Consider the following 23,597-nt stretch of genomic DNA (forward strand, 5'->3'; position numbering starts at 1 on the left):
ACATATTGATTTTCATGCCAAGTTTGGTCCAGATCCATCATTGTTTTGAGTCCACAGTGCTCTCGGGACATAGGTGAACTACAACTTCAATACTCAAGGTCAATGCCCACCAAACCTTTCCAGTATTTTCTGTTAGTCATGGGAGTTCTGTGTGCCATGTTTGGTTCAATTCTATCATTGGTGGAGTTCAGAATGCTCTTTGATTGCAGATGAACTATAAATTCCAGCAACTACAACTCCCAAATGATGGAATCAATCACCCTCAGTCACACCAGGATTCGAATTTGGGCGTATCGGGTCTTTCTGCCAAATTTGGTCCAGTTAATGAAAATATATCATGCATAACAATAGCAAAATTACAGCTGTGAAGTAGTAATGAAAATAATGTTATGGTTGGGGGTCACCACAACATGAGGAACTGTATTAAGGGGTCACAGCATTAGGAAGGTTGAGAAACACTGCACTATATGGTTCAGATATGTGGATGACACCTTCACCATTTGGAGCCATGGAGAACTCAGCAAGTTCTTGGACCACCTCAACAGGAAAACTGCAATTTCTAGATGTCCTAGTCATTGACAAACCCAATCAACAATTTGGCCACACAGTTTACAGAAAACCTACATACACATAAAGATACCTACATAAACACTCCAACCATCACCTAGGTTAAAAAAGAAGCACAATTAAAGCCATGGCAGACCATGCAAAAAGAATCTGCGAAGCCCACTTCTTTCAGGGTGAATGGATCCCCCTAAACTGGGCTTTACAGGCCAATGGAGACTCCACCGCAGACATCAGAAGAGCTGCAAGACCAGGAACAAGCCACAGGAGTCAAGACAAAGCACCACCCAGAGGAAAGGTTTTCTTACCATACTTCAAGAGAACCACTGACCACATAAGGAAGCTGATGAAGAAACACAATCTACAAACTATCTATAGACCCACCAAGAAAATCCAACAAATGCTATGTTCAGCAAAGAACAAGAGAGATCCTCTCACCTTTGCAGGAGTCTACCATATACCATGCAGCTGTGGACAAGAAGCCTCCATAGGGACCCCCAAATGCAGCAGCATTGCTGAGACATGAATCAAGGAACACGAAAGGCACTACAGACTAAATCAACTAGAGAAGGCAGCCATAGCAGAGCACTTGATGAACCAACTTGGACACAGCATATGATTGGAGAACATAGAAATGCTGGACCACTCTGACAACTACCATGTCAGACTAAACAGAGAAGCCATTGAAATCCACAAACATGTGGACAATTTCAACAGAAAGGAGGAAACCATGAAAATGAACAAAATCTGGCTAATGGTATTTAAAAAACTCTAGAATTGGGACAGTAAATAAAGAACAACACTCAGAAAATGGGGATTTCAGACAAGAAACAATCAGGGACAGCTAATACCTCCCAAGAAAGGACTCCCCCAGGCAGGAAGTAGCCAGGCTTTGAAGCTGCAAGTCCATTCAATACTAATCAAGGTGGTCAATGGCAACATTCACACTTGCCTTCTTTCTCCCACCCTGGACATCATTCCACAGATATATAAACCCCATTTGCCTAGTCTCCAACAGACCTCACAACCTCTGAGGATGCCTGCCATAGATGTGGGTGAAACATCAGGAGAGAATGTTACTGGAACATAGCCGTACAATCCGGAAAACTCACAGCTATCCACTGTATTATAATGGTTTGACTGTAAGCTGGCCTGAGTATCTTTATTACAGAGAAAAAGTGGGATACAAATAAAAGTAACAACAATAATAATATAAAATATAATAATAATAATAATAATAATAATAATAATAATAATATCAACAACACTGTCTGAAGAATTTATTTCTTTTCAGGCTTTTAAGAAGAACGTTTTTAAGATCGAGTCTTGGAGTGTGGCGTGGTGTTTTTGCTATTTTAAATAGGTTTTCAATGTCTTTAATAATGTTCACCATTCATTTTTAAATAGTGTTTGGTTTAATTCTATTTTAATGTTTATAGCCTTTAGGTTTTATATTGTATGTTGAATTCTTTTTTGAACTATTTGCAACTTTGAGATTGTTGAGAGAAAAAGCAGCCTACAAATCAATATAATTATTGTTATTGTTATTATTATTATTACTATTAAATATTATTATTTAGCCAGTATTTAGTGGTTCTAGTAGTAGCATGAGGAAAATGTACTTCTACTTCTTTTTGTCTTATGGTTTGTATTCTTGCATTTTATATCTGTTTGCAGACTTCGTGTTTGTTTTTTCTGAACAATATAAACAACTAGCTTGGGGACCCGGCGTTGCCCGGGTTATTAGAGAAAGTGGGTAATGGCGGTTCTGTATGCCAAGTTTGGTCTTTATTGGTCTTTGGATTACGGCTGCATTATTTTCAGGAAGTGAGTGAAGGTACTTGAAGTCCCATCATCCATGGCCCATCCTCCTACAAACAGCAGCAGGATATAGAGTGGGTCATGGGGGCTCTGTGTGCCAAGTTTGGTCTTTATCAGTTATTAGATGAGGGTGGCAGTGGTGTCAGTAAATGAGTGAAGGTACTGCAAGTCCCATCATCCAAAGTCCATCCCCTTTCAAACTGCAGCAGAATGTAGAGTAGATCATGGGGGCTCTGTGTGCCATGTGTGGTCTTGATTGGTCATTAGAAGAGGGTTGCAGCAATTTTTGGAAGGGAGTGGAGGTACTTGAAGTCCCATCATCCATGGTCTGTCCTCCAAACTGCAGCAAGATGTAGAGTGGGTCATTGGAGCTCGATGTGGCAAGTTTAGTCTTGAGTAGTCATTGGCGAGGGTCTCAGTGGTCTCAGGAAGTGAGCAAAGGTACTGCAAGTCCCATCATCCATCTCCAAATTTTTCCAAACAACACCAGGACGTAAAGTGGGTCATGAGAGGTCTATGTGCCAAGTTTGGTCTTGATCCGTCATTGGATGAGGTTTGCAGAGGTCTCAGAATGTGAGTGAAGGTACTGGAAGTTCCATCATCCATGGTCCACCCTTCTCCAAAACTGCAGCAGGATGTAGAGTGGGTCATGGGGGCTCTGTGTGCCAACGTTGGTCTTGATTGGCCATTAGATGAGTTTTGCAGCAGTCTTGGGTAGTGGAGGTGCTTGAAGTCCCATCATCCATGGTCTGTCGTCCCCCAAACTGCTCCAGGATGTAGAGTGGGTCATTGAAGCTCCATGTGCCAATTTAGTCTTGATGAGTCATTGGCGAGGGTCTCAGTGGTCTCAGGAAGTGAGTGAAGTGACTGCAAGTCCCATCATCCACTGTCAAATTCTTCCAAACCGCACCAGGATGTAGAGTGGGTCATGCAGGCTCTCTATGTAAATTGTGGTCCTGATCCATCATCGTTGGCAGTTGTAATGGTCTTAGGAAGGGAGTGCAGGTATTGGAAGTCCCATCGTCCATGGTGCATCCTCCTTCAAACTGCACTTGGATGTAGAATGCGTCATGGAGACTCAGTGTGCCAAGTTTGGTATTTATTGGTAATTGGATGAGGGTTGCAGTGGTCTGAAGAATTGAGCAATGGTACTGCAAGTCCCATAATCCATAGTCCATCCCCGGCCAAACCACACCAGGACGTAAAGGGGGTCATGAAAGGTCTCTGTGCGAAGTTTGGTCCTGATCAGTCATTGGATAAGGTTAACAGCGGTCTCAGAATGTGAGTGGTGGTACTGCAAGTCCCATCATCCATGGTTCATCCTCCTCCAAACTGCAGTAGGATGTCGAGTGGGTGATGGGGGCTCTGTGTGCCTATTTCGGTCTGTATTGGGAGTGTTCTGACCCAGCCCCCTTTGGCCTTTCCTTTCCTCTCTTTTTCATCTCGGAATGTTGGATTTGAGGCTGGCCAATCAGAGACCATATGCAAATTTCCTTCTGTCATGCACCGTTTCTGCCATGAACCCTCTTCTCCACCAGGGGCTCCTATTGAAGCTGCCCAATCAGAGACCATATGCAAATAGCACCACAGCGGCAGCCAATCAGAACGCTGGCACATACACGTCCGCCCTCCACACTTCCTCTGTCCTTCCCATACAAACACTCTTCTTTATTATATACTAGCTTGGGGACCCGGCGTTGCCCGGGTTATTAGAGAAAGTGGGTAATGGCGGTTCTGTACGCCAAGTTTGGTCTTTATTGGTCTTTGGATAATGGCAGCATTATTTTCAGGAAGTGAGTGAAGGTACTTGAAGTCCCATCATCCATGGGCCATCCTCCTACAAACAGCAGCAGGATATAGAGTGGGTCATGGGGGCTCTGTGTGCCAAGTTTGGTCTTTATCAGTCATTAGATGAGGGTGGCAGTGGTGTCAGTAAGTGAGTGAAGGTACTGCAAGTCCCATCATCCAAAGTCATCCCCTTTCAAAGTGCAGCAGGATATAGAGTGGATCATGGGGGCTCTGTGTGCCAAGTGTGGTCTTGATTGGTCATTAGAAGAGGGTTGCAGCAATCTTTGGAAGGGAGTGGAGGTACTTGAAGTCCCATCATCCATGGTTTGTCCTCCTCCAAACTGCACCAGGATGTAGAGTGGGTCATTGGAGCTCCATGTGCCAAGTTTAGTCTTGATGAGTCATTGGCGAGGGTCTCAGTGGTCTCAGGAAGTGAGCAAAGGTACTGCAAGTTCCATCATCCATCTCCAAATTTTTCCAAACAACACCAGGACGTAAAGTGGGTCATGAGAGGTCTATGTGGCAAGTTTGGTCTTGATCCGTCATTGGATGAGGTTTGCAGAGGTCTCAGAATGTGAGTGAAGGTACTGGAAGTTCCATCATCCATGGTCCACCCTTCTCCAAAACTGCAGCAGGATGTAGAGTGGGTCATGGGGGCTCTGTGTGCCAACGTTGGTCTTGATTGCTCATTGGATGAGTTTTGCAGCAGTCTTGGGTAGTGGAGGTACTTGAAGTCCCATCATCCATGGTCTGTTGTCCTCCAAAGTGCTCCAGGATGTAGAGTGGGTCATTGAAGCTCCATGTGCCAAGTTTAGTCTTGATGAGTCATTGGCGAGGGTTTCAGTGGTCTCAGGAAGTGAGTGAAGTGACTGCAAGTCCCATCATCCATTGTCAAATTCTTCCAAACCGCACCAGGATGTAGAGTGAGTTATGCAGGCTCTCTGTGTAAATTGTGGTGCTGATCCATCATCGTTGGCAGTTGTAATGGTCTTAGGAAGGGAGTGCAGGTATTGCAAGTCCCATCGTCCATGGTGCATCCTCCTTCAAACTGGACCTGGATGTAGAGTGCGTCATGGAGACTCAGTGTGCCACGTTTGGTCTTTATCGGTAATTGGATGAGGGTTGCAGTGGTCTCAAGAATTGAGCAATGGTACTGCAAGTCCCATAATCCACGGCCCATCCCCAGCCAAACCACACCAGGGCGTAAAGTGGGTCATGAGAGGTCTCTGTGCGAAGTTTGGTCCTGATCAGTCATTGGATAAGGTTAACAGCGGTCTCAGAATGTGAGTGGTGGTACGGCAAGTCCCATCATCCATGGTTCATAGTCCTCCAAACTGCAGTAGGATGTCGAGTGGGTGATGGGGGCTCTGTGTGCCTATTTCGGTCTGTATTGGGAGTGTTCTGACCCAGCCCCCTTTGGCCTTTCCTTTCCTCTCTTTCTCATCTCGGAATGTTGGATTTGAGGCTGGCCAATCAGAGACCATATGCAAATTTCCTTCTGTCATGCCCCGTTTCTGCCATGAACCCTCTTCTCCACCAGGGGCTCCTATTGAAGCTGGCCAATCAGAGACCATATGCAAATAGCACCACAGCGGCAGCCAATCAGAACGCTGCCACATACACCGCCCTATGTCCTTCCTCTGTCCGATACAAACAAACACTCTTCTTTATTATATACTAGCTTGGGGACCCGGCGTTGCCCGGGTTATTAGAGAAAGTGGGTAATGGCGGTTCTGTATGCCAAGTTTGGTCTTTATTGGTCTTTGGATAACGGCTGCATTATTTTCAGGAAGTGAGTGAAGGTACTTGAAGTCCCATCATCCATGGCCCATCCTCCTACAAACAGCAGCAGGATATAGAGTGGGTCATGGGGGCTCTGTGTGCCAAGTTTGGTCTTTATCAGTCATTAGATGAGGGTGGCAGTGGTGTCAGTAAGTGAGTGAAGGTACTGCAAGTCCCATCATCCAAAGTCCATCCCCTTTCAAACTGCAGCAGGATGTAGAGTGGATCATGGGGGCTCTGTGTGCCAAGTGTGGTCCTGATTGGTCATTAGAAGAGGGTTGCAGCAATCTTTGGAAGGGAGTGGAGGTACTTGAAGTCCCATCATCCATGGTCTGTCCTCCTCCAAACTGCAGCAGGATGTAGAGTGGGTCATTGGAGCCCCATGTGGCAAGTTTAGTCTTGATTAGTCATTGGCCAGGGTCTCAGTGGTGTCAGGAAGAGAGCAAAGGTACTGCAAGTCCCATCATCCATCTCCAAAGATTTCCAAATAACACCAGGACGTAAAGTGGGTCATGAGAGGTCTATGTGCCAAGTTTGGTCTTGATCCGTCATTGGATGAGGTTTGCAGAGGTCTCAGAATGTGATTGAAGGTACTGGAAGTTCCATCATCCATGGTCCACCCTTCTCCAAAACTGCAGCAGGATGTAGAGTGGGTCATGGGGGCTCTGTGTGCCAACTTTGGTCTTGATTGGTCATTAGATGAGTTTTGCAGCAGTCTTGGGGAGTGGAGGTACTTGAAGTCCCATCATCCATGGTCTGTCGTCCTCCAAACTGCTCCAGGATGTAGAGTGGGTCATTGAAGCTTCATGTGCCAAGTTTAGTCTTGATGAGTCACTGGCGAGGGTCTCAGTGGTCTCAGGAAGTGAGTGAAGTGACTGCAAGTCCCATCATGCATTGTCAAATTATTCCAAACCGCACCAGGATGTAGAGTGAGTTATGCGGGCTCTCTGTGTAAATTGTGGTCCTGATCCATCATTGTTGGCAGTTGTAATGGTCTTAGGAAGGGAGTGCAGGTATTGCAAGTCCCATCGTCCATGGTGCATCCTCCCCCAAACCGCACCAGGATGTAGAGTGTGTCATGGAGACTCAGTGTGCCAAGTTTGGTATTTATTGGTAATTGGATGAGGGTTGCAGTGGTCTGAAGAATTGAGCAATGGTACTGCAAGTCCCATAATCCACGGTCCATCCCTGGCCAAACCACACCAGGACGTAAAGTGGGTCATGAGAGGTCTCTGTGCGAAGTTTGGTCCTGATCAGTCATTGGAAGAGGTTAACAGCGGTCTCAGAATGTGAGTGGTGGTACTGCAAGTCCCATCATCCATGGTTCATCCTCCCCCAAACTGCAGTAGGATGTAGAGTGGGTGATGGGGGCTCTGTGTGCCTATTTCGGTCTGTATTGGGAGTGTTCTGACCCAGCCCCCTTTGGCCTTTCCTTTCCTCTCTTTCTCATCTCGGAATGTTGGATTTGAGGCTGGCCAATCAGAGACCATATGCAAATTTCCTTCTGTCATGCCCCGTTTCTGCCATGAACCCTCTTCTCCACCAGGGGCTCCTATTGAAGCTGCCCAATCAGAGACCATATGCAAATAGCACCACAGCGGCAGCCAATCAGAACGCTGGCACAAACACCTTCCGCCCTCCGCACCTCTGTCCTTCCCATACAAACAAACACTCTTCTTTATTATATATATAGATATAGATTAAATCATAATAATAATAGTAATAATAATAATTCCTTGATGAGAAGCACAACAGCAAAACAATCAAAAACAGATTCTAGGGTCATCTACACTGCAGAATTAATCCAGTTTGGCAATGCTTGAGCCTCCATGGCTCACTGTTACTGAATAATGGATGTTGTATTTTTGCAAGATATTTCGTCCCCTTCTACTATGCCATATAATCCAAAGCAGATAACTCCACATTGAGTCTACATTGCCATACAATCCAGTTCAAAGTAGATAATCTGGATTTTAGATGGCAGTGTAAAGGGTGCTTTAGGGCCCTCCCCACAGCCATATAACCCAGAATATCAAGGCAGAAAATCTCACAGTATCTGCTTTGAACTGAGTTATCTGAGTCCACACTGCCATATAACCCAGTTCAAAGCAGATGTGGGATTTTACACATCCATGTGCAAGGGGCTTTAGTCCCCTTCTACAATGCCATGTAATCCAGATTATCAAAGCAAATAATCTACATGATCTGCTTTAAAGTGGATTATGTGAGTCTACACTGCCATATAATCCAGTTCATAGTAGACAATCTGAATTTTATACAGCAGTGTAACAAGGGGCCTTAGGTCCTTTCCAGACAGTCCCAATATCCCAGGATCTGATCCCAGGTTTTCCGCTTTAAACTAGATTATATGAGTCCCCACTGTCAAATAATCTGAGATAAACAGAAAACCTGGGATCAGATCCTGGGATATAGAGCCTGTCTGGATGGGCCCTTAGTCTTCTCTGCCAAAGGATGTTGATGCCTCACCGAACGACAACTCCCATTATCCACTGAGTGATGGTGACTACCGTGGTGTCAAACTGCATTGAGTCGACAGTGTAAATGCCCCCTACAATCAACCTAGACGCTGGGCATTCTTTTAGCTTCAGGATGAAACAAAGGCATTGCTAGGGTGGGAAAGCCTTCTTGCCATGCCTTTTGGATGCAATTGGAAAGAAGCCAAAATGGAGCCCAAACCCTCAAAAGCCCCTCTGCAGCCAACCTCGGAGGAAGGTAGCCGCTTCCGGCTGCAGTGTGAACCGAGGGCGCTTCTCGATTCGCAATCTGGCACCCCAGGTATATTTGGCTCCCAGTGGGAAGAGGCATGCAGCCCAGGCTGGAAATAGAAGGTCAGGAGGCGGCCGGGGGCAGCCCAAAGTATGCTCAGGGCTTCCGGAGACACGGACGGAGGCAGGATTCATGCCGGGATCCCACCCATTGCAAGGTTCTGGGCCAGGAGTGTCCAAACTTTTGAAGTTGAGTGCCAGTTCAAGATCCCTTCACCTGTTGGGGGCCAGACTATAGTCTGGGAAAAAAAGGAATGCATTCCTATGCAACTGCATGTGCCTTATTTGTAGTGCAGAAAAAAAACCATGAAAGCCAATACAATATATATTATACAAAGAACAATTTCAACCAATGTAAAAATACATGTCTTTCAATGGGAAGGGTGGGCCTGCTTTTGGTTGAGGAGAGAGTCAAGTTCATTAGGATTGTGCTTGTTGTGTGCCTTCAAGGCCATTTAATTCAGGGCCCTTCTACACTGCCCTATATCCCAGGATCTGATCCCAGATTATCTGCTTTGAACTGGACTATGTAAGTCTACACTGCCAGATAATCTGGGATAAGGCGATAATCTGGGATCAGATTCTGGGATATAGGGTATGTAGATCCAGTCTCAGTTGCATATGCTGCCTCAGAGTCTGGTGGGGGTCTCCTTCTCTGGAGGTTTTTCAGCAGAGGATGCATGGCCATCTGTTGAAAGGCCTTGATTGTGGCAGGGGGCTTATAGTTGCTGCCTGGCCCTCCCCTTTTCTTCCCAAGGGAGGGGCCACAGCAAAGAGCAGCCTTTCAGGAAAACGTGGGGAGGCAGTTCAGGACGAGGCAGCGAGCACCTGGGGCAAGCAGGACATTTGGGAGCCTTCCTTTGCAAAGAAATACAGAAAAGGTTGGGGAGAAGAGAGAGAAGAGAAGGGGTCACTGGGAGGGGATGCCCGAGGAGAAGGCGATGTAGAATCGGGGTGAAGGAAACGCAAGAGACTGACATCTCTCTTTCTGCTAACATGCCTGGCTTAGCAAAGACACATGTTAGTGGAGGGGCCCGTTTCAAGAGAAGGGTCTCCCTGCAGGATCTCAGCACTCACCTCGGGATGTATAGGGAGAAACAGTGTTGCAGGGCTTTCTAGGTAAGAACCAGCCCCTTGAATTGGGCTCAGAAATGTATAGGCAGCCAGTGGAGCTGTCTCAGTAAATATGGGATGCTCCCTGAGATCAGTCCCCGTTAGAAGCCTGGCTGCAGACCTTTGTACAAACTGTTGTTTCTGAGCACTTTTCAAGGGCAGACCTACATTGAGCACGTTGCAATCATCCAATCTGGATGTAACCGTGATTTATTTATTTATCCCCAGCTTTTCTCCCATGGGTGGGATTCAAAGCAGCAAACAATGGTTAAAACAACGGAAATTACATGACACAAAAAGCACAACATCATAACCCCAAATAAAACAGATAAACAAACTGCTCATTACATCAACCATATAAACAAGCTTCATAAATATAACATGTACCATTAAAAATCCCTGGGCCTCAGACTACTGAGGTTTTCCATCAAAACATTAAACTGAGGATCCTAGAAGCTCCGCTTTTTGAGGCCGTGTAAACATTGCCAAGTCCGAGATAGTCTTCAGTGATGTGCTTTATCAATAGTTGCCTGGTCATTGCCTATTATAGGTTATCGGGAAAGGCTTGATTCCATAGAAAGGTTTGAACTTGTGCGCAAAAGGCCAGTAAAGAGGAGGCCGATCGCACCTCTTTGGAAAGAGAGTTCCAGAGCTGTGGGGCCACCACCAAGAAGGAAGGCCCTCTCTCTCGTTCCTACCAAGTGAACCTGTGACGGTGGTGGGACCGAGACTGAGACCGAGACAGGGGGCTCTCCTAATGATCTCTGGGCTTGTGTGGGCTGGTAGAAGGAGATGCGGTCCCTCAAGTAGGATGGCCCTGAACCAAACTTTTAAAGGGAAGATCTACGTAGAGCGTGTTGAAACAGTCCAATCTGATGGAACCATTGCATGTACCACTATGGCCAGGAATGAGCGCAATTGGTGCACAAGCTTGAATTGTGTGAAAGCCAAATAGTCAGCACTGCCACCTGGGCTTCCCATTCAGCTCAGGTTGTAACCCTATTCCCAGATCCATCTTCCGAGAGACCAGCAGTACCTCCATCTTATCTGGACTGAGCTTCAACTTGTTCACCCTCATCCAGTCCATTATTGACTTCAGACAACAGTTCAGGTGCAGAACTGATTCCTTGGCATCAGGTGAAAATAAGCAATAGAGTTGAGAATGATCCGCATACCTATGGTACCAAACTCAAAAACCCCGGAAGATGTCTCCCAGCGGCTTCATGTGGATATTGAATAACACCAAGGAAAACGATGAGCTCTGCGCGACTCCACCATTCACTCGCCATGAGGTCAAACCACCTTCTGGGTTCAGCCCGTGAGAAAGGATCGGAGCCACTGTAACACCATGCCTCCTAGCCCCATCCCCTCCCTCGAGTCTCTCCAGAAGGAGACCATAATCAATGGTATCAAACGCCGCTGAGAGAGAAGTCCAGGAGAGTTAGCAGGGTCACACTCCCCCTATCAAGCTCTCCCTACAGATCGTCCACCTAAGCAACCAAAGCCATTTCTGTTCCGTATAATCCAGTTCAAAGCAGATAATCTGGGATCAGACCCTGGGATATAGGGCAATGTAGGGGCCTGGGTCTCCCAACAACAACTGGCTCCAAATTATTATTATTATTATTTATTTATTTATTTATTTATTTTTGTCTCGCTTTTCTTCCATGGGTGGGACTCAAAGCAGCAAAAAATAGTTAAAACACCAGAAATCACATGACATAAAAGCAAAAATAAAACAGATAAACAATAACACACTACATAAACCATATACAACAAGCTTAATAAATACAACATGTACCACTAAAATTCCCTGGGCCTCAGGCCACTAAGTCGTCCATAAAAACCCTATATTAAAAATCCGAGAAGGCATATATATATATATATATATATATATATATATATATATATAAAAATAATATTAGTAAAAATAATTAATAGAAATAATTCCGCATTAATGTTTGTATATGTGTATATTTGAAACTCTTCTTTGGGGAGATAAAGCGGGGTAAAGTAAATATAATAATAATAATAATAATAATAATAATAATAAATATTATTATTATATTTTTAAACTTTTACATTGGGCTTTTGAAACTCGACTAAAGTGTAAGATCATTCGCCACCTTGACCCCTCTGGGGAGAAAGGCGGGGTAAAAATAATGTTAACAATAATAATAATACTAATAATAGGCAGAATGAATACAATCTGACAGCTCTTCAACTGTCACAGCTGAATGCAATGGAAACATGTAGAGTTGGATGAACTTTAAGAAAGTTTAGGACAAAATGCAAAGATACAAAATGGGGGACGCCTGGCTCGAGAGCAATACGTGTGAAAAAGATCTTGGGAGTCCTCGTGGACAACAAGTTAAACATGAGCCAACAATGTGATGTGGCAGCAAAAAAAGCCAATGGGATTTTGGCCTGCATCAATAGGAGCATAGTGTCTAGAGATCTAGGGAAGTAATGCTACCCCTCTATTCCGCTTTGGTTAGACCACACCTGGAATATTGTGTTCAATTCTGGGCACCACAATTCAAGAGAGATATTGACAAGCTGGAATGTGTCCAGAGGAGGGCGACTAAAATGATCAAGGGTCTGGAGAACAAGCCCTATGAGGAGCGGCTTAAGGAGCTGGGCATGTTTAGCCTGAAGAAGAGAAGGCTGAGAGGGGATATGATAGCCATGTATAAATATGTGAGAGGAAGCCACAGGGAGGGGGGAGCAAGCTTGTTTTCTGCTTCCTTGGAGACTAGGACGCGGAACAATGGCTTCAAACTACAAGAGAGGAGATTCCATCTGGACACGGTGAAGAACTTCCTGACTGTGAGAGCCATTCAGCAGTGGAACTCTCTGCCCCGGAGTGTGGTGGAGGCTCCTTCTTTGGAAGCTTTTAAACAGAGGCTGGATGGCCATCTGTCAGGGGTGATTTGAATGCAATATTCCTGCTTCTTGGCAGGGGGTTGGACTGGATGGCCCATGAGGTCTCTTCCAACTCTTTGATTCTATGATTCTATGACTTGTTTACTTGCTTCTCCCAGCAATTGTTAGATTTACAGAGCTGAGGAATGCATTCAAAATATTTTACATACACACACACACACACAAATCTTCTATACACATAATAAAAGTGAAAATATGCACATGTGTGTGGCTGGAATGCCCACTTTCACAGACAGGCTCCCACTTCCACAAACAGATAGGATCCCCACCCATGAGGAGCCACCAAAGGCCCTCCCTCCAATGACATTGCAGGTTATAGCGAGCACTGTGAACACGTAAAACCCCTGCCAATATCCTCCACAAACACAAGACTGTCCACCACCCAAGTGAATGCTCTCATGCGGGGACAATTTCATCCTGGATTGTATGTGTTTCCTCCACCATAGACATCTCAATGTTTCAGACTCTCTCCATTGCTGTGGAATTTGCATGATCCCGCCCACTACCTCTCCCATAACCCTTTCCTACTCTTTTCTATGGCACACAGCAGACAGAGGAATTTATCAGCAACTGAACATACTGGAGGGGTTTGGGGGACTGACTCAACATGATGGGAGTTGTAGTTCACTCTGCATCAAGGCAGAGTACTTTGACCGATCCACCCATCCCCGACAATGGACCTGGGCCAAATTTGTCACACAGAACCCCCATGACCAACAAAAAATACTGGAAAGGTTTGGAGGGTATTGACCTTGATTTATAGGAGTTGTAGTTCACCCATATCCAGAGAGCACTGTGAACCCAAAGAAAGATGGATCTGGACCAAACTTAGCACGCATACCCAATATGCCCTAATATGAATACTGGTGGGTTTTGGGGGGAACTGCCCATGACATTTGGATGTTGTAGCTACTGGGATTTAAAGTTCACCTGCAATCAAAGAGCACTTTGAATCCCATCAAAGATGGACCTGGACCAAACTTGGCACACAGAACCCCCATGACCATCACCTTGATTTGGGGTTGTTGTAGTTCACCTACAAGCAGATAAACTGTGACCCCCCCACCCCACCCCCACCCCCATCAACCATGAACCTGAATAAAACTTGGCACACACAACCACCATGATGAACTGAACATGCTGAAGGGGTTTGGGAGGAACTGACCTTCATTCCTGGAAGTTGTAGTTCACTTACATCCAGAGACACTGTGACCACCAGCAATGACGGATCTGGACCAATTTTGGAACACAGAACCCCCATGACCAACTGAACCTACTGGAGGGATTTGAGGGGACTGACCCACCATGGTGGGAACCATAGGTTATCCTACAGCCAGAAACCACACAGACCCCACCGATTATGCATCTAGAGAGCCAACTTGCCCAACATGGCAAACTTTAAGCACTGGAGTTTCATGAGCTTAACCTGGCATAATGTGAGCTGTAGTTCACCCACAACCTTATGCTTTTTGTAAAATAAAAAAATGACTTTTTCAAATAATCCATGCAATGACAAGTATCCAAGCTAGTGTGTGTGTGTGTGTGTGTGCGTGTAAAATATTTACTATATACAGTATAAATTACATATACAGATATAAATATAATATTTGGGACTTGCTTACCCCTTCCTCCTAGCAATGGTTGGATTTACGGAGCAGAGGAACACCTTCCAATATTATATTATAGATTGTATATTATAATATATATATTTAATTAATGTTTTAATTTTTGTATATTTTAAATTGTGCACTAATGCTTTGATGTTAAGCTGCTTTGAGTCCTCTTCAACAGCGATAAAGTGGGATATAAATAAAAGTTATGATAATATACGATCTTTTGTTGTTCATTCGTTCAGTCGTCTCCGACTCTTCGTGACCTCATGGACCAGCCCACGCCAGAGCTCCCTGTCGGCCGTTACCACCCCCAGCTCCCTCAAGGTCAGTCCAGTCACTTCAAGGATGCCATCCATCCATCTATATACGATCTAAAGGGGCGCAAATCAACAGGCAATGCATGTGAGGTTCAGAGAGTGCTAGTGGATGTATATTAATGTTGGAGAGACGCTGTTTTAGTGTACCCTTTGGTAAGCTGTAGCCATTTTACTGTTCTATGTAACAAAACCCCACTCTCTTGGCATCGCCTTTCTTCCCCCCTTCACGTCTTAATAAAGATTGGTGTTAAAAAATACCCAATTCCACCTCCTGCCCAATTTATCACACAGACTTTTCCTTGTTCTTCACTTGTTTCATATTTCAATAAAAACTGATAAATCCTCCCAATATGTTTCTTTCTTTCTGGCCATATATATATGTGTGTGTGTGTGTGTGTTTATTCATATATTTATATATTTTAAATGGTGATGCAGATGCTTTAAGTCCCCTTCGGGGGAGATAAAACGGAGTATAAATAAATATAACAGTAATAATAATGTTTTTAATATATAGATATATAATATATAATGGTGATGTTGGTGCCTTTGGGGGAGATAAAATGGGGCATAAATAAACATCATAACAACATATATATACATATGTATAATTTATGTTATTTATATATATATATATATATATATATATATATGAATGTTTATATATGTATGTATTTTAAATGATGATGTGGATGCTTTGGGTTCCCTTTGAGGCAGAAAATGTGGGGTATAAATAAATATAACAATAATAATAATGTGTATGTCTCCGAGTGTGTGTGTGTGTATATATATATATATATAATGTATATGTGTGTGTGTGTGTGTGTGTAGATGTTATACATATATACACACATATTTGAATGTTTTTATATTTGTATAACCGACCTTCATTTCTGGGAGTTATAGTTCACTTACATGCAGAGACACTGTGACTACCACTGATGATGGATCTGGACCAAACCTGGCACACAGAACCCCAATGACCAACTCAACCTACTGGAGGGGATTCACCATAGTGGGAGTTGTAGTTTACCCTATAGCCAAAGAGCACATTGAACCCCACCGATGATGCATCTACAGCAAACTTGTCCAGCATCACAAGCTTTAAGTACTGATTGAGCTTTTCAGGTTTAACCTGGCATGATGTGAGTTGTAGTTCACCACAACCTTATGCATTGTGTACAATTAAAAAATTGACGTTTTCAAATAACCTGGGCAACGCCAGGTACCAAAGCTTTTGTGTGTGTATGTGTGTGTGTAGCATAGATATTAGAGAGAGAGAGAGAATATACTCTCTCTCTATATATATATATATATAACATCTATATTATGCCTATATTATAAGATATATACAAAACATTATTATATTTATTTATGCCCCCATTTATCTCCCCTAAAAGGGGACTCAAAGCATCCACATCACCATATATATATATATATATATATATATATATACACACACACACACACACATACACACACACACACACATATATATATACACACATATATACATACACACACACATATATATGACATTCTTCTTATTATATTTATTTATACCCCACTTTATCTCCTCCAAAGGGACTAAAAGGGGCTTCACATCAAAAGTATCAGCATAACCATTCAAAAACATACAAATATGCAAACATTAAAAAAGGATTAAATATAAAATTCCCAGTTAAAAAACCACTGAAAGACATTTAAAGCTAACAAGCACAGCAGCCCCTGGATTGCTCTTCAAGAACTTTCATCTTTAATATCATATATCTATCTATCTATCTATCTATCTATCTATCTCTCCTGAGGAATCTGTACAAGGACCAAGTAGCAACAGTCAGAACTGACCACGGAACAACAGACTGGTTCAAGATTGGGAAAGGTGTACGGCAAGGCTGCATACTCTCACCCAACCTTTTTAACTTGTATGCAGAACACATCATGCGATGTGCAGGGCTTGATGAATGCAAAGCTGGGGTGAAAATTGCTGGAAGAAACATTAACAACCTCAGATATGCAGATGACACCACTCTGATGGCCGAAAGCGAGGAGGAGCTGAGGAGCCTTCTAATCAAGGTGAAAGAAGAAAGCGCAAAAGCTGGGTTGCAGCTAAACATAAAAAAACCAAGATTATGGCAACAAGAATGATTGACAACTGGGAAATAGAGGGAGAAAACGTGGAGGCCGTGACGGACTTTGTATTTCTAGGCGCAAAGATTACTGCAGATGCAGACTGTAGCCAGGAAATCAGAAGACGCTTACTTCTTGGGAGGAGAGCAATGTCCAATCTCGATAAAATAGTAAAGAGTAAAGACATCAGACTGGCAACAAAGATCCGCCTAGTCAAAGCCATGGTATTCCCTGTAGTCACCTACGGATGTGAGAGCTGGACCTTAGGGAAGGCTGAGCGAAGGAAGATCGATGCTTTTGAGCTGTGGTGCTGGAGGAAAGTGCTGAGAGTGCCTTGGACTGCGAGAAGATCCAACCAGTCCATCCTCCAGGAAATAAAGCCCGACTGCTCATTGGAAGGAAGGATACTAGAGACAAAGTTGAAGTACTTTGGCCACATCATGAGGAGACAGCAAAGCCTAGAGAAGACAATGATGCTGGGGAAAGTGGAAGGCAAAAGAAAGAGGGGCCGACCAAGGGCAAAATGGATGGATGGCATCCTTGAAGTGACCTTGAAGGAGCTGGGGGTGGTGACGGCCGACAGGGAGCTCTGGTGTGGACTGGTCCATAAGGTCACGAAGAGTCGGAGACGACTGAACGAATGAACACATCTATCTATTTATTTCTAATGGGGAAGGCTCTCCAGGGCCAGGAAGGCATGAAAGGGACTCCACTGCCCATAAGGCCCAGGGTGAGGGATGATGGGGAATGTAGTCCAAAGAGGAACTGGGGGCGGCTTGGGCTAGAAGATACCCTAAAAACTGGTAGGAAAGATATGATTGGTGTGGGTTGCTGTGAGTTTTTCGGGCTGTATGGCCATGTTCCAGTAGCATTCCCTCCTGACATTTCGCCTGCATCTATGTCAACCATCCTCAGAGGTTTGTTGCAGGTGAGACAAGTGGAGTGTAATATATCTGTGGAATGTCCAGGGTGGGAGAAAGAACTCCTGTCTGTTTGTAGCAAGTGTAAATGTTGCACTTGACAAGCTTGAATAGCACTGAGTTGCCATGAAGTTTTTAAAGTCAATCACTGAAGGTATCTGCATAGAGGTAGTGAAGCAAGTGGAGTGTAGAAAATGCAATAATGTCCAGGGTGGGGGAAAGAACCCTTGTCTGTTTGAAGCAAGTGTGAATGTTGCACTTAGCAAGCTTGAATAGCATTGAGTAGCCATGAAGTTTACAGAGTCATTCAGTGAGGATATCTGCATAGAGGCAGTCTGGCTGTTGTTGCCTGGAGGCATCCTTTGTTTGGGAGGTGTTGACTGGCACTTGGTTGCGTCTGTCTGGAGTTCCCTTGTTTTCTGAGTGTTGCTCTTTATTTACTGTCTTAATTCTGATGTTTTTTTTTTTTATTCTGGTAGCCAGATTTTGTTCATTTTCATGTTTTCTTCCTTTCTGTTGAAATTGTCCACATGGATTTCAATGGCTTCTCTGTGCAGCCTGACATGAAGTCTAAAATTTCCATATTCTCAAACAATATACTGTGTTCAGGTTGGTTCATCAAGTGCTCTGCTATGGCTGACTTCTCTGGTTGAATTAGTCTGAAGTGCCTTTCATGTTCCTTGATTCGTGTTTGGGCAATGCTGCGTTAAGTGTTCTCCCTGTAGACTTGACCACAGCTGCATGGTATGCGGAAGACTCCTGCAGAGGTGAGAGGATCCCACCTGTTCAGGAAACAATCAGGGCCAGCTAACACCTCCCAACAAAGGATTCCCCATGCAAGAAGCAACCAGGTTTTGAAGCTGCAAGGCTATTCAATGTCAATCAAGGCGGCCAATTGCAACATTCACACTTGCTTCAAACAGACGAGGGTTCTTTCTCCCACCCTGGACATTATTCTACAGACACACACACACACACACACACACACACATATATATATGCATACACATACACGCTCCATTTGCCTCACTCACCAGCAGCAGAACCTCTGAAGATGCCATTAGCCACAGGTGCAGGCGAAACATCAGAAAATAATGCTAGTGGAACATGGAATGCTGTGATTTCTAAAAGTCAGCATGGATTTCTCAAAAGCAAGTCATGCCAAGCTAGTCTTACCTCTTTCTTTTTTTTTCTTTTTTTTTTTGATAGTTACAAGCTTGGTAGATGCAGGGAAAGCTGTGGACTTAGCATACCTTGATTGCAGGAAGGCCTTTGACAAAATCCCCCATGACCTTCTTGCAAACAGACTAGTCCAATGAGGGCTAGCCAAAACTATGGTTAGGTAGATCCGGAATAAGTCAAGCAACTGAACCCAAACGTGATTCTCCCCAATGGTTCATCTTCTTCATCCTGGAAAGAAGTGACTATTTGGGTGCCATAAAGAAGGTTCTGTTCTGGGCCCAGTTCTGTTCAACATCTTTATTAATTACTTGGGATGAAGGTTTAGAGGGTAGGCTGATCAAGTTTGGAGATGGGACCAAATTGGGAGGGGGAGCTAATACTACAGAAAAAAGGATCAGGAAGCAAAAGTACCTTAACAGATTAGAAAGCGGATTGGCCAAAACTAACAAAATGCATTTCAACAAGGACAAATGTAGGCTACCACACTTAGGAAAAGATTCAGGATGGGTGATGCCTGGCTCAACAATAGTCCAGGTGAGAAAGATCTTGGAGTCTTCGTGGACAACAAGTTGAACATGAGACAAGAGTGTGATGCAGCAGCTCAAAAAGCCAATGGGATTTTGGGCTACATCCAAAGGAGTCTAGTGTCTAGATCGAGGGAAGTCATGGTGCCTTTGTATTCAGCTTTGGTCAGACCTCTTTACCTGGAATACTGTGTCCAATTCTGGGCACCACAGTTCAAAGCAGATACTGACTCTAAGCTGGAAGGTGTCCAGAGGAAGAGGGCGAGTAAAAGGATCAAAGGTCTGGAGACCATGAATAAACTCTTTGAGGGGCGTCTTAAAGAACTGGGTCTGTTTAGCCTGCAGAAGAAGAGAAGGTTGAGAGGAGATGTGAGAGCTATGTTTACATACATGAAGGGGTGTCATAGGAAAAAGGAGTAGGCCTGTTTTGAGACTGGGACTCAGAGCAATGGGTTCAAACGACAGGAAAGGAGATCCCACTTGAACATTAGGAAGAACTTCCTGACTGTAAGAAGAGCTGTTCAGCAGTGGAACTCTCTGCCTTGGAGTTCAGTGGAAGCTCCTTTCTTGGAGGCTTTTAAACAGAGCCATCTGTTTAAAAGCCATCTGTCAGGGATACTTGGTCACTGTAAATTATCTTGTATCTTAATGCTTTTTATTCATTAGATTTATACTTGTAAGTATGTCTGAAGTGTTATATTATGTATATTTCTTAATTTTGTAAAGTTCTTAATTTTGGTTATGTTTGGGTTGTCACTATAAGTTTATATTGATGTTGCCCGAGTCCCTAAGCCGCCCCGAGTCCCTTTTTGGAAGAAGATGGTGGCGGGATATAAATGAAGTTATTATTATTTGTTTTCAATTTGATTTGTTGCCTGTTTGTTTTTTTGGCATTGAATGTTGGCCAGCTTTGTTAGAAACCGCCCTGAGTCCCCTCAGACAGATAGGGCGGGTTACAAATGAAGTTATTATTATTATTATTATTATTATTATCACTTTGTGTGTTTCCTGCATGGCAAAATGGGGTTGGACTGGATGGCCCATGAGGTCTCTTCCAACTCTAGGATTCTATTTCTCTCTTTCCTTCTCTGGCCTTTCAACAGAGGCTGGGTGGCCATCTGTCGGGGCTGCTTTGATGGTGCTTTTCCTGCCTGGCAGAAGGGGGTTGGAATAGATGGCCCACGAGGACTCTTCCAACTCTACTATTCTAGGATTCTCTCTCTCTCCTTCTCTGGAGGCCTTTCAACAGAGGATGGGTGGCCATCTGTCGGGGCTGTTTTGATGGTGCTTATCCTGCATGGCAGGGGGTTGGACTAGATGGCCCATGGGGTCTTTTCCAACTCTATTATAATTCTATGATTCTCTGGCCACATAGCCCGGAAAACTCACAGCAAGCCAGTGATTCCGGCCATGAAAGTTTTGGACAACACATATGATTGCTGTCCTTTCTTCTTCTCTTTGCAGGGCGGGGGGGGGGGGGGGGCACAGGAAGAGCCAAAGGGGCGGAGCTTGGTGCTACCCCCCCTTCTGCTATCCACCCCCCTCCCTCCCTCCCTCCCTCCCTCCCTCCCTCCCTCCCTCCGCTGGGCCTACCTCCGGGAGGTCATTTTCCCCGCCAGCGTTGTCCTCCGAGGGGGGCCCGGGGGCCTCGCAGGGGGAAAGGCGACGCCCACGAGCCGGGCCAGCCGCGGGAGCCGAGCGGGAGCCAGCCACACACAGGCCAGCGGCGCTGCACCCGCCTCCGCGCGTCATCCCCCGGCGACGCCGCCTCAAGCCCCGCCCACCCCCACCCCCTCCCCCACCCCAACATCCGGGACACTCCCGCCAAACTCAGCCTCTGACTTCGTTGGTTAGGGGGAAAACAGACCCGTGTGCTTTATGTTCTCGTTGGTGTCAGAAGCGAATCGAGAATACAGTGATAATGTATTTAAAAACCACAGACAAAGTTAGAAACTTGGCATTGTCCCAAATGTCCTTTGACCAGGGGCTGCCCACTTGGAGTGCCTCTGGTGTCGCTGTGAGAAGGTCCTCCATTGTGTATGTGGCAGGGCTCAAGCTGCATTGTAGTAGATAGTCTGGATTTGCTCTCCTCCACACTCGCATGTCGTGGACTCCACTTTAGCCCCATTTCTTCAGCTTGGCTCTTATTGTTATATTTATTTACACCCCACTTTATCTCCCCAAAGGGGACTCAAAAGTGGCTTGACATAAAAGCATTGGTATCCAATTGCAAATATACAAACATTAAAACAGAATTAAACACAAACAGCTAAACATTAAAAAAACCAAGATTATGGCAACAAGAATGATTGACAACTGGAAAATAGAGGGAGAAAATGTGGAGGCCGTGACAGAGTTTGTATTCCTAGGCGCAAAGATTACTGCAGATGCAGACTGTGGCCAGGAAATCAGGAGACGCTTACTTCTTGGGAGGAGAGCAATGTCCAGTCTCGATAAAATAGTAAAGAGTAGAGACATCAGACTGGCAACAAAGATCCGCCTAGTCAAAGCCATGGTATTCCCTGTCGTAACCTACGGATGTGAGAGCTGGACCTTAGGGACGGCTGAGCGAAGGAAGATCGATGCTTTTGAGCTGTGGTGTTGGAGGAAAGTTCTGAGAGTGCCTTGGACTGTGAGAAGATCCAACCAGTCCATCCTCCAGGAAATAAAGCCCGGCTGCTCACTGGAGGGAAGGATACTAGAGACAAAGTTGAAGTACTTTGGCCACATCATGAGGAGACAGCAAAGCCTGGAGAAGACAATGATGCTGGGGAAAGTCGAAGGCAAAAGGAAGAGGGGCCGACCAAGGGCAAGATGGATGGATGGCATCCTTGAAGTGACTGGACTGACCTTGAAGGAGCTGGGGGTGGTGACGGCCGACAGGGAGCTCTGGCGTGGACTGGTCCATGAGGTCACGAAGAGTCGGAGACGACTGAACGAATGAACAACAAAAAAAACAAACAGCATTCAAAATTTCAGATCAAAACCATCAAAACATTCAAAGTTAAAAATCATTGCACTTCTTTAAGGTTCTTGATTGGTCTTGATAGGAAATGCCTGCATTTAATGTTTTTATAGCTCAATTGTGTCTCAAACTGGCAGTGAGATACAGAGTTTCATCTATGCTGACGATCGTGCCATCACCACTCAAGCAGGGAGCTTTGAAATGGTTGAACAGAAGCTCTCTGAAGCTCTAGGTGCTCTTACTGTCTATTACAGCGAAATCTGGCTGATTCCTAATCCATCCGAAACGCAGGCATGTGCTTTTCACCTTAAGAAATCCCACTAGAGCATTGCAGCACGCACAAATACCTGGGAGTTACCCTGGACCAAGCTCTGATTCAAAAGAAGCACTGCTTGACTATCAAGCAAAAAGTGGGCTCTAGAAATAATATCATAGGAAAGCTGACTGGCACAACCTGGGGATCACAACCAGACACAGTGAAGACATCTGCCTTTGCAATTCGCTACTCTGCTGCTGAATACGCATGCTCAGCGTGGAATAAATCTCATCACATTAAAACAGTAGATGTGGCACTGGAGAAATTATACTGCTTAGCTGGTGTTGCACCACCTGACATCTGTCGGGAAGTAGCAGCCATTAATGAAAGGACATCTCTGGCCTGTCCTCTGTTCAGACATCAGCCAGCAAGCCAACACCTTATATCAAGAAACAGCTTCCTAAGATCTACTCACAGGAATACCTCAGCAAGCAATAGTCCAAAAGTGGCAGGCTAAAACCTGCAACTTGAATCATTGGTTGAGACTGGGTGAGAGACTCCCTCCTGGGCACATAGAAAACTAGACGACTTGGAAAGTGCTGAACAGGCTGCGCTCTGGCACTACGAGATGCAGCAACAATCTTAAGAAACGGGGCCACAAAGTGGAACCCACAACATGCGAGTGCGGAGGAGAACAAACCACACTGACTATAATGCAGTCTAAGGGCCCTTCCAGGCAGGCCCTATATCCCAGGATCTGATCCCAGGTTTTCTGTTTATCCCAAATGATCTGGCAGTTCGGACTCACGTAATCCGATTTAAGGCAGAAAACCTGGGTTGAGATCCTGGGATATAGGGCCTATCTGGAAGGGCACTTTGTCTGTAGTATTTTA

At 44.8% G+C, this 23,597-nt stretch overlaps 1 protein-coding gene across 2 annotated transcripts in view; it reads right to left on the bottom strand.

Moving 5' to 3' along the window:
* The window catches only part of PTPN11 (protein tyrosine phosphatase non-receptor type 11), a 62,753-nt gene extending 41,524 nt beyond the window's left edge, over positions 1-21,229 (bottom strand). For both annotated transcript variants that reach the window (XM_060786092.2, XM_060786091.2), the window contains exon 1: positions 21,077-21,229. In XM_060786092.2, coding sequence (XP_060642075.2) covers positions 21,077-21,090 — 14 coding nt within the window. In that variant the 5' untranslated portion in view covers positions 21,091-21,229. The remainder of the gene's footprint in view (positions 1-21,076) is intronic.
* Positions 21,230-23,597: the final 2,368 nt, after the last annotated feature.

The sequence above is a fragment of the Anolis sagrei genome, chromosome X, assembly GCF_037176765.1.
Source record: "Anolis sagrei isolate rAnoSag1 chromosome X, rAnoSag1.mat, whole genome shotgun sequence".
Classification (NCBI taxonomy): Eukaryota; Metazoa; Chordata; class Lepidosauria; order Squamata; family Dactyloidae; genus Anolis; species Anolis sagrei.